Source organism: Tenrec ecaudatus, chromosome 8 (genome assembly GCF_050624435.1).
Source record: "Tenrec ecaudatus isolate mTenEca1 chromosome 8, mTenEca1.hap1, whole genome shotgun sequence".
In the NCBI taxonomy this organism is placed as follows: Eukaryota; Metazoa; Chordata; class Mammalia; order Afrosoricida; family Tenrecidae; genus Tenrec; species Tenrec ecaudatus.
Window position 1 is genome coordinate 8,568,602 of NC_134537.1, and position 10,526 is coordinate 8,579,127.

The 10,526-nt window shown below is 58.6% G+C and overlaps 1 protein-coding gene across 1 annotated transcript in view; it reads right to left on the minus strand.

Moving 5' to 3' along the window:
* VIPR1 (vasoactive intestinal peptide receptor 1) overlaps positions 1–7,384 on the minus strand; it is a 32,642-nt gene extending 25,258 nt beyond the window's left edge. Inside the window, exons 1-2 of the mRNA XM_075555858.1 lie at positions 7,352–7,384; positions 6,411–6,560 (exon numbers count right to left, since the gene is read on the minus strand). Of these exons, the coding sequence (XP_075411973.1) occupies positions 6,411–6,560; positions 7,352–7,384 (183 nt within the window). The remainder of the gene's footprint in view (positions 1–6,410; positions 6,561–7,351) is intronic.
* Positions 7,385–10,526: the final 3,142 nt, after the last annotated feature.

The window sequence follows — 10,526 nt, forward strand, 5'->3', positions numbered from 1 at the left end:
CATTCCTTGGAGTTCATCCCACACAGAGATGTGGGGAGCCACTTGGGATAAAGGTCCCCTTTGGGGGCTTCAAAGGTCTGGGGCAGAGTCTAAGCCTGTAGGGGAGGTGAGGATAGGGAGGGCTGTCGCTATGGGATGCTGGGGGCTCTGAAAGATGGGGTGGGTTCGGCTCAGTTGTGGGCCACACCCATCTCCATATAGGAAGTCTGAGACCACTGAGACCAGCTGGATTTCAGAACCCCCCCGCCGGGTCCTAGCTGGAGACCAGCAGCAGGAGAGCCTGAGGGGGCTACTCAGTGGGATCACTGGGGAGCATGAGGCCCTCTGAGGAGAGGGGCGCGACACACAGTAGGCTGGGTTAGACAAGACAAGAGAAAGAGCTTTCTGCCTGCAAGCTGCCGAGTACCGGCCACCGTGGGATAATGTGCCTTCCTGAGGTTTGTCAGGTAGTGGGGGGTGGGAGGGGGGAAGCGGGGTTCTTTTTTCCTGCCCAGGCCTGGTGGAGAAGACAGGCAGGTGGGGGGGTTAGAGTGAAGGGTCTCCCCCTAATCTAGCTATGCCCCCCCACCCTCCCCATGGAAGGAGGTAGCAGCCAAGAGACTCACAGGGAAACCCACAGAGGAGCCAGCGGGAAAGGGAGCTGGCCAAAGTCTGCCTGTGGCACTGGGCTTTGGCTCTCTAGCGGTGGTTCTCAACCTTCCTAATGCCACAACCTTTCCTTTCACAAGTTCCTCATGTGCTGGTGACCAAACCCAACCATAAAATGATTTCCGTTGCTACTTCATCACTGTCATGTTGCTACTGTGATGAATCAGGTGACCCCAGTGAAAGGGTCATTTGATCTACAGAAGGGGTCGAGACCTACAGGTTGAGAACCGCTGGGTTTGAGGATGAGGGTTTGTAGTCAAGGGGTCAAGGAGCGAAGGGGACAGGTGAGGACAGGTTGGGGCAGTACACCGGAGGAGAATTAGTGGATTATAGAGGTCACAACGATGGGGAGAGGGGAGCATGCTCCCCGCTTGGTCGAAGGCGCTACAAGAAGTGGAAATAAGGGTGAAGGGGCCTGGTGGGGTACGGGATGCACCTTAGTTTGAAGGAGGGGGTGGCTACATAGGTGTGTTAAAGGCCAAACGCCATTCCTTCCGAGGGGCACACTTTGTGGGCTTAACCATCGCAGCCCCCCACTTGGGACCCAGGTCAGCTGATAGCTGGAAAAAGCAGTACTTTTCAGTGAAGCTACGCCGGAGTCTGGGTCAGGCTGCAGGTTCTGAAGTCTGACTTCCTGGCTGAGGGGTCTAGGAGACCCCTCCGTACAGTGGGGACCGCAGCACCCCCTACTTCCAGGCTTGTGGTGAGAAACACATGGAAAGGGCTCCAGGCGGGCACGAGGATCAGCGGTTACTGCTACGGTCAGAGCCCCAGACAGCCCCTCGCCAGGCTAATCTTGCTGTCTACACCCCGGCCCCAGTCCAGCCACAGCTTTGATTCCTAGCACAACCACAGCAGTCTGAATGTCTCACCCACGGACAAGTGACAGCCCTGCCCACCGCAGGAGTGGTGGCGAGGTTGGCAGTTCCTGCTGTCCCTACCGCAGTCTAATTTCTCTCTCCCTTCCAGTCTTCTTACATGAATATATCTGCCTGCCACACAGCTGGCCTCTGTCCTGGTGCTGAGAGGTACCCGGAGAACAGGTGTGTGGGGGTGATGGGGCGACCTAGGGGTGCACAGCTCATAGTGGGACCAGGACATCCCTTGGAGGAGTCCGGCGAAAGTGAGCTCTTGTTATTAGGAGAATCTGCTCATTGGGATGCTAACTTCAAGGTCAGCAGCTCAAATCGACCAGCTGCTCTGAGGGAGCAAGACGGGGCTTTCTAATCCTGTAAAGAGTTATGACCTCGGAAATCCACAGGGACAGTTCTGCCCTGTCCTACATGGTTGCTGTGAGTCAGCATTGACTCCAAGGCAGTGAGTTGTCCTAAGCAAAGACTGGAGTTAAGCCTGGTCCTCTCCCAGGTTCTTCTAAGGAGCTTTCCTTTGGGACACGAGACCTTAAGAGTTCTTCGTAGATGGTCCCTTCGGTGCTGGCCAGCAAAGGAGGGAGCCAGGGCAAGCAGGCAGTGTGAATCCTCTGTCCCTTGAGGGTCTTCCCAGGAACCCTTTGGGACAGAGCACCTAGGCTGCAAATCCAGAGCCTGGGGGTGACGTTAGCACTGGGGCCTGCAGCAGGAAGCCGGGCACATGGCTGTGAGTGCCCCCCCCACAGAGACTGGCTGGTGATCTCTCCCCCCTCCTGTGGCGGCCACTGTGCAGGAAGAACTTGATTTTAAAGCTTAGCAAAGATCCAAGTTTGATAGCCGGCAGATGCCGCTGAGAGCACTCGTGGAAGAATGGGGCCTTGCCCAGTGAAGCGCCTGGCCTTTCTCCTTCCTCACCCACCCTGCCAGCCGGTGGCACAGTCTCGGGACACGGACAAGGAAGCCCCTCACAGCTTGACACAACTCAATTCAGCACAACTCTGCCATCTAGTCCGTCCAACTCACAGCGATCCCACAGGACTGCGTAGAACTGCCCCCCCCCACCGGGGGGGGGGTCTTCTGAGACGGTTGCTCTTGATGGGAGGAGAGAACCTCATCCTTCTTCCTGGGAGCGGCTGGTGGGTTAGAACTGCCGACCGTGTGAACCCAGTCCAAAGCTTACCAGACAGCACCACTAACCCCTTACCCAAACAATTGATAATATTATCGCCTTCCCAAGGGAAGTGTCCTCTCTTCCACCCACCTTTGCTTCCTCCCCACACTGGTATGTGTGTGCCCTGCCATGTGTGTCATGTGCTGTGTGTGTGTGTGTGCGTGTGTTGGATATGGATGGCTCACCAGCTCATCAGAGGAGACCCTGATTAAGGAAAGGTTTGCATATAGAACATCTCCTTCCAGAAATAAGGACGTCCTTAGGAGTCACTGAGTCTGCCTGTGCCCACTTTACAGACAGGCAAAGTGGGGACCAGCGTTCTCTCCCTCTTGGTCAGATCTGAACAGAGCTGGATCCCCCCTTTCCACCCCATTCCCTGAAGGATCCGGGAGTACTGCACGGGCATGGCCTATATGCTGGCGGCACCTACTTTGTGGTGCCTGATTGAGGATATTCAGATATTGGAATAATAAGGAATCATTGCAACTTGAATGAGGTGCGACGAGGACGATGACGATGCATCCCTTGGTCTCCGAGTGCAGCTTGAAATAATGCAAATGTTCTAACATCCTGTCATTCCCTTAGGCAGGCAGTGTAAGCATTTGCCACCCAGGGTTAGCAATGGTCAAACCTGGGACTGGACTATTTGCATGCTCATTAGACTAGCTGCCCTACTTTTTTTTTTATAGGATTGAACATGCTTAGGATACACGTTTAAAAAGGGGGCATCACCATATGTATGGTGTTGAGAATAAATGGTTTCTTGTTCTTTCTCTCTGCAATACTGCTAAGGTGTGTTCGCCCAGGAGGGTCAGCAGAGGTGCGTGTGGGCTGCAGCCTTCTCAGACTGGGGCAGAGAATGCTGAGCTGAGACCCGCAGTCAGGGGAGGCTCCCTGGAAGAGACAGTGTAGTGCAGTCAGTTCCTGGAAGGTTGGCCAAACTGCCTTGACTTTTCACTCCAGACAAAACCATCTCTGCTGGCAGGGCCTGTAGGTCTGAATCTAGAAGAACGAGGTGGGTCCCAGCTGCCCCTGGAGACTGGGATGGCTCAATTGGCTTTTGCCTTTCCTCTTTAAGGCAGGTTACTGACCACCTGTCCCTGAAGACCTTGCCTTGCCTCCTCACTGTGGCCCTGCCATCTGCTTCCAAGCCCTCCAGTGGCTGTCACCCACTACCCTACTCCTCTTGGGCCCAGCTCACTGCCTAGTGGGCCTTTGGGAACATGCTGTGGCTGGGCCAGCTCTCTTCTCTGAGTGAGGTCTGACCTTGCTTACGCCTACCCAGGACTCCAGGAGGTCGTGCTGGAAAGAGGCCACGTCTTTAGAGGTTTTCTGTTCTTGGATCCAAGTGCCTGGAGACACCGGGCCTCCCCCCCCCCCCCACCTCCCACCCCAAGCCTGGTGGTCCACACCCTGCCCCAAGCCTGGGTGCTGCTCTGGGCAGCTCTGTTCCTGCTGTCCTTGTGTGTCCGTGTGCCCGTGTGTGTGTGTGTGTGTGTGTGTGTGTGTGTGTGTGGTGATGTCTTCCTCTGAGACACTAGAGCAGCAGTTCTCAACCTTCCCAATGCCGCAGCCCTGTCATACAGCTCCTCATGTTGTGGGGACCCCCAACCATAAAATTATTTTCGTTGTTGCTTCATCACTGTCATTTTGCTACTGTGATGAATCTGGCAACTCCTGTGAAAGGGTCGTTTGACCCCCAAAGGAGCTGAGACCCACAGATTGAGAACCGCTGCCCTAGAGGTTTTCTTTCCCCTTTATTTTTGCTTCCCTGTTTAGAGATTTCCTCTTCCCAGGCTGAGGTCAGGGGACCATAAACGGGAGTGATAAAGCCTCAGGGCTTTCAATCTGAACTTTGCAGCTGACAGTTTATGACTCTGATAACATCTGACCCCCACCCCACCCCACCCGCACCCCACCTCCCTTCTGGAGTTGGGCTGGAGCAGGATTGTCAGGTGTCAGTTTTGTGTCCCAACTGGTGGCCCGTGTGGGAAGACAGGGCAGCAGAGAGAGACCATGGGGAGCCTGCATTCCGGCCTGCTGTCACCCAGTCTGGCAGAGTCCCTGCTCCCACCTGGGCCCAGCACTCTTCAGCCCTTGCCCCCATGGGACTGTGAGGGCAGTCCAGGTTGGAAGGTGAGCAGGACTGGCAGGGGTAGTTGATGGGGGAGGGGGGCAGAGTGGGCTGGGTAGAGCAAGCAAGGACAGTAGTCTGGAGGAGCTAGAGCTGGAGGGTGTGGGAGCATAGGGAGGATGGACATTTGAGGAGCCCAGGCCTGGCTGTTCCAGGACAGGGATGGGGCGGGGGGGGGGGGGGGGGGGGGCGCGCAGATGTGACCTGGTGTGATGTGAGAAGTCACTGCAACCACGGTGTGCCCGGGCTGAAAGGTTCCAGAGACAGGGCGTGGTATGTCAGTTCCAAGGCCCCCTTCTCCTCCCCACCCGCTACCGGGACTCATCCAAAGAGTCTGAGTGGCCAGGGGCGGAGACTGGGAGAGCACTGGGGCTGCCAGGGGGAGCTAGGGGCCTCTGACACTGAGGGGCTGCAAGTGATGGCAGAGCTGTGCCCCCCCCCCCCACAAGTGCTCAGGATGTGGGTCTCAGGTCTATTAGGACTTCTGTCAATTATGGGGTAATGAGTTCTCAATGATGGAGCCCTGCCCCATTTAGGGTTTTGGTTCCCCTGATTGCTCAGGGGTTAGCGTGCAGGGGTGGGTGGTGGGTGGGAGGTGTGTGTGTGTCAGGCGGAATGCAACCTCAATCACTGGGAGAGGAGAGGACTCTGGGTGTTTGGTCTCTTTTGCCCATTTGTAAAGTGGTCTCAGGCAGTCCTGGGGCTTCCCCACGTTTTTTCAGGGAGATATTTCTTTTTTTTTTTCCAGGGAGATATTTCATGGAAGTTGGTCTACCCTGCAGTTTAGGTGAGACACACACACACACACACACACACACACACACACACACACACTCCCAGGGAACACGACACACATGCCTCAGTGGCACACACTGAGTTGGGAGGAGAGGAAGTGGAGGTGAGGGGAAGAGGACAGTTATTATTTACTGCCCGCTTCTGCTTCAGTCTCTGGAGAACCGCTGGCCGCTGCTGTGACCCGCCCCACCCCGCCCCCACCCCACCTCCCCTGCAACACCCCACGGCCCACTACCTTTTCTGAGTTCCAGAACTGCTCTCTTCTGCTCAGTTACGGGACACGAACCCCCACCCTACTTCCAACGACTCCATTCCAGATTCTTGGAGACCCTAGCGTGAAGGGTGCTGCTAAGACCCTCCCCTACGCGCGCGCCCACCTGCCGATGGGCGACGGCACGCAAGAAGGCTCCTCACAGCTTCCCTCCCACCCAACAGTCTACAATCTCCCAGACACTCCTTCCCAAGACACACAGCCCCTCCCCGCCTCCGTACACCTAAACATACACCGAAGGTAGGTTGGGGGCCTTTCCAATCCCGCTCGGTGTCCCCACTCCCTGCTGCGCTGTTGGGGACTAGACGCAACCGAGATCTCGGCCCGTGGGGCTGGATCCAGTCCTGGGCTGGGCGCGGGAGTGGGGTGGGTGGAGATGGGGTGCTCCGTGCGTGTCATTCCCCTAACACAGATGCAGGCATGGACGACCGAGCCCCACCGCTGCCTGCTCCTCCCTTTCAACCTCCCGTTGCCGGGATTCAGGGGGCTGGGGGGCTGGGGGGGAGGCGGGAGGGCACTCACCGCGGGGCTGAGGGCGCAGGCGAGGGCGCCGGCCAGCGCGCATAACCAGCTGGTGGGTGGCGGGCGCATGGTCCGCCCGGAGCCCGTGGGCGCCGCGTGCGGGTAATGGGCCGAGCGCCGGGCGGAGTGGCACGGCTGCGGCAGCCCCAGCTAGCCGAGGCGCGGCTCGGCGCTGGAGGCGGGCCCCGGGGGGCTCGACTTATGGGTGGCGGATCCAGCCAATGGCTCGGGGAGGCGGGGCGGGCGCGCAGGTATGGGGCGGGGGCGGGAGTCCCTGATCTGGCCTGGCCACTCCCTCCTCTCCTGTCCCCTGCTCGGAGCCAGCACCCCACTTCGCCCCCGGGCGGGTGGCACATTCCGGAATTTCGCGCCACTACCACGCCCCAGGCTCCTCTGCTTGACGCACGACTTTCCCAAGGGCCTGGGTGTCGCCTCCCCATCCAAAACACCCCCTCAGCCCCACCCCAGGGCTCCCTTCGCGTCTAGCTCCGGGGCCGCCTCCTTCAGGACGCTTGCCGCCAGCCTCCCTCTTCCGCACCTCGGAGGGTTCGTGCGCGCCCAGCGCACGACGGGATAGGAAGTGTCACTTCTCATCTCCTGGGGGACAGCCCACGCAGGACCGCGGTGGAAAGCGATTGGAGGTGGGGGAGTCCATGGGGCCCGCCGGAGGGTCCCCAGTGCTACCAGCTCTCCGGGCGCCTCAGAGAGCCTGGCGGTAGCAATGGGGTTTCAAAGGAGGCCGGGCCCCGACGCGCCCCAGCGGTCGGGCGCTCTAGCGCGCTGCGCTCCGCCCGGACTGGGCGCCCTGGTCCCGCACGCCCCGGGCCCCGCTCCATGGGTGGGGGGATAGCGCGTCCGCCGCGCAGCTCCCTGGGGGGAGGCCTGGCCGAGGTTCCAGCGCCCCCTGTGCCCTGCGCGCGGACCTAACTTCCGCGCCGGACCGCAATGACCGCGGAGACCTCCTTCTCATCCATCTTCCCTGCCTCTCAGCCTGGGGAGCTGAGGTCTGTGGAAGGGTCAGGGTTCGGGCCTCCTGTCACTGGCGCCCGCCTCCGAGGCTTGGCAGTTCGCCGACAGGGAACTTCGGCCCGGCCTGCTCCGCCGCAGTTTAGGGGACAGCAGAATGGGGCGCACGTTCTTGGGCGCCGCTCCCGTGAGCCCGAGTGCCCGGTTGACCCACCCGGTTTCCCAAGGCCCAGCTGGGCTTCGCTGGTTCCCTGGTTGGGCTGCTGCGCTCCAGGGACCGGCAGTTGGGCCTGGCTCTGTGCCCCTCCTCCATTCCAGCTTATTTAGAGCGCCCGAATTTGCTTTGTTTACTTCCTCCCCCACATTCTTTTCTTTCCTCTCTCCCAGTCTTCCTCCACCATCTTCTGTCTGTAACTTCTCCGGGTGCTACAAAGCTAAAGGTTTGAACCCACATGTTTGCACTGCACAAGAAAGGCCTGGCGATCTGCTTCTGTAAAGATGGCAGTCAAGCCACTCTGGAGCCGTTTGACTCCGTAACCCATGGGAGTCGCCCTTCGTGAGCCAGACTCCGATGGAGGGCACCAGGACGTATAGTTTTTATGTGTATCAGGGCTGTAAGGTGGTGGGGTAGGGGTGGGGGGTTATTGAATGGGTTAACAGGCTGTCCTTCCTGTCCCAGGGGGATGTGAGCATTAATTACCGATGCTCCCCACTATTCCCATCCCTTCCAGGTATAATCTGGGAGCCCAGACACCGGCCTTCCCCCAGTTCTGGGAACTCAGGCGGCACCTCTGCCCCGGCCTTTCTGGACCTTCATCTCAGCGGTCCGTGGAGGAGCGGGTGTTAGAACACAGTCACTGCCTCTTCAGCCACCCCACTCCTGGAAGGTGGAGCAAGGGGGAGGGGGGGCGGTTGCAGGGCCAGAAGTCTTTGCTTCTCCTTGTGAAGCTTGACAGTGCCCTCTCTCAGATCTGCAGACCAATGGCAGCCCCCTCCCCTCCCCCTCCTTCCTGGAAGCCACCTCTGTTGGCTAGGAGCTTCAGCTGGGAACTGCAAATGAAGGGGCTTTGGCTATCATAAATCCTGCCCACCCCACCCCCCAAGACACACACACACCCCACTGGCCAGGTGCAGAATGCTGGAGTCCCACCCACCGTCAGTGCGGACCTGTGGAGGCTCAGGTGGGTCTCAGAGGACAGTGCTTGGGAGTATATTGAGGAGGGAGAGGCTGAGGAAGGATGCAGCTAGTTTCCTTGTGGATGGAGGGGTGAGAGTGGGGCTGGTGGGGGAGGGGAATGTGAGGGCCGGGCATTTGCTCTAGAGAATGGTCCCCAGCAAAGGCCCTCTTCGGCTGGAGGACACAGGAGGAAGGAGGGCCAGATGGGGAGAGTGAGTGGCAGTCAGAGCTTCTGCGCTTAAAAAACTGAGCGGATGGGGGTGGTGGTGGAAGAGGGGGGCTGGGGAGGGAGGAACAGTTGCCCTGAAGCTTCTTTGTCGTCAAAAACACTCCTTGTTCTTTCAGAAATGTTCCCTTGGGGGACCTGCCCTTTCTTATTGATCAAAGAGCAGCTTTCTCTCTTGCACACACACACACACACACACACACACACACACACAGGCAAAGGAACAGACAAAAAGAAAAGAGTACAACCCCCCACCCCCCCAAAAAAACCAACCGTACACAAATTCAACCCAATCTACACTGGACTGTATCTCCACGGAGGAGTGTTCCCACTTGTTGTCCAGTGCTCTGGGCAGTGGGTTCAGCCACAGGCCTATTCTTGGGGAGTTATGTGGGGTCCCAGAGGGAAGGGATCCTTTTGCTGCCTTTCTGGGAGGAGGGGTGCTCTCAGAGCAGGAGAAGATGTGGGGCTGGGGTGGGGTGGGCTGGGGGTGGGAGCAGACTATCAGAAGGGGATGGGAAGCAGGGGTGCACATAACAATCTGTGCACTCCCCCCTCCCCTAGCCCCAGCTCCCTCCACCTAAAGCCCGAGAGCTTCCAAAGTCTGTCTTTGCCTCACCAGTTCAGGCTTGGAAAGGAGGCCCACAGCTGGCCCCTGGCCTTTGTTTCCCAGTGATTCCCCACTGAAGTGGTGTGCTCTGAGGTCCTACTCCCAGGTCCTTGGAACCAGCTTATGACCCACCCCCCACTTTCTAGATGCCTGGAAGCACAAGGGTCCAGAGGGAGTGGGAGGTGGGCACTTGCAATGCGGGGAGGAAATCTGTAGCTATTCATGGGGAGCCCACCTGGCTGCCTGCCTCATCTTAGAGGTGGGAGGCATAGCCCCCTCTGCCAGCCCTTCATCCACCTCACAGAGTCAGGCACTCCCAGCCTTCCAGGCACCGAGTGGGGCAGCTCCGAGCTGCCAGGTCTCATGGGGCTCTGGGAAGACTGCTGGCTGAGGACCACAGTGCAGCTTTGGCCTGTGGATCCCCTTCTAGAGTCGCCCACGTTGCTGTGCAGCTGCAGGCATGCTCTGCTGCATTTTTAGGGTCCTTGAGTTGGAAGGACTTAAACCTTTCAGTCTCTATCCATCAAAAGCCACTGACAGCCTCAGACTGACCCTGTTTGGGGAGGTCCTTCCCCGATGACCCATCTCAACTCCAAGTGGTGATGGAGGATGCAAATGCCGGGGTAAGTGTCTGACCGAGAACAGTGGCCCCTGCCTTCTGTCATGACCTTCAGTGCCCGTGACTTGGGTTTGAGCTGTGCCCTCTGAGGAGCCTCGCGTTTCTGGGATGGGGCCAGCGGGTGGAGGGGGGCTCGCAGAGGAGCTTCTGGTGGTTCTGCTGTTGCTCATGCAAGAATGACTACACCTCAAAAGAAAACGAAGCGGGCTGAGGGAGAATTGTCCTGACTACTGGTGGGGCATGAAGCTCAGGAACCAATTGCTCAGGTTCTGAAGGGCCCCCAAGCCTGAGCCTCAGAGCTTACCCAGCAGGTGTTCAAGGCATCCCTGGGTTAAGAAGGAGTCAGGAATGCGGGCAGTTGGTTGTGGAATGGAGGGGCTTTGGGAAAGGGAAAGGGGGAGGAAGCAAGACTGGCAGCTCCAGTCTGGGGCCAGATGCTCCAGTGGACCTTGAAGGAGGGCAGCCTAGAGTTGTGCTGATAGTGGAATGGAACTTCTTTCTTCCAGACTCACAGTGGC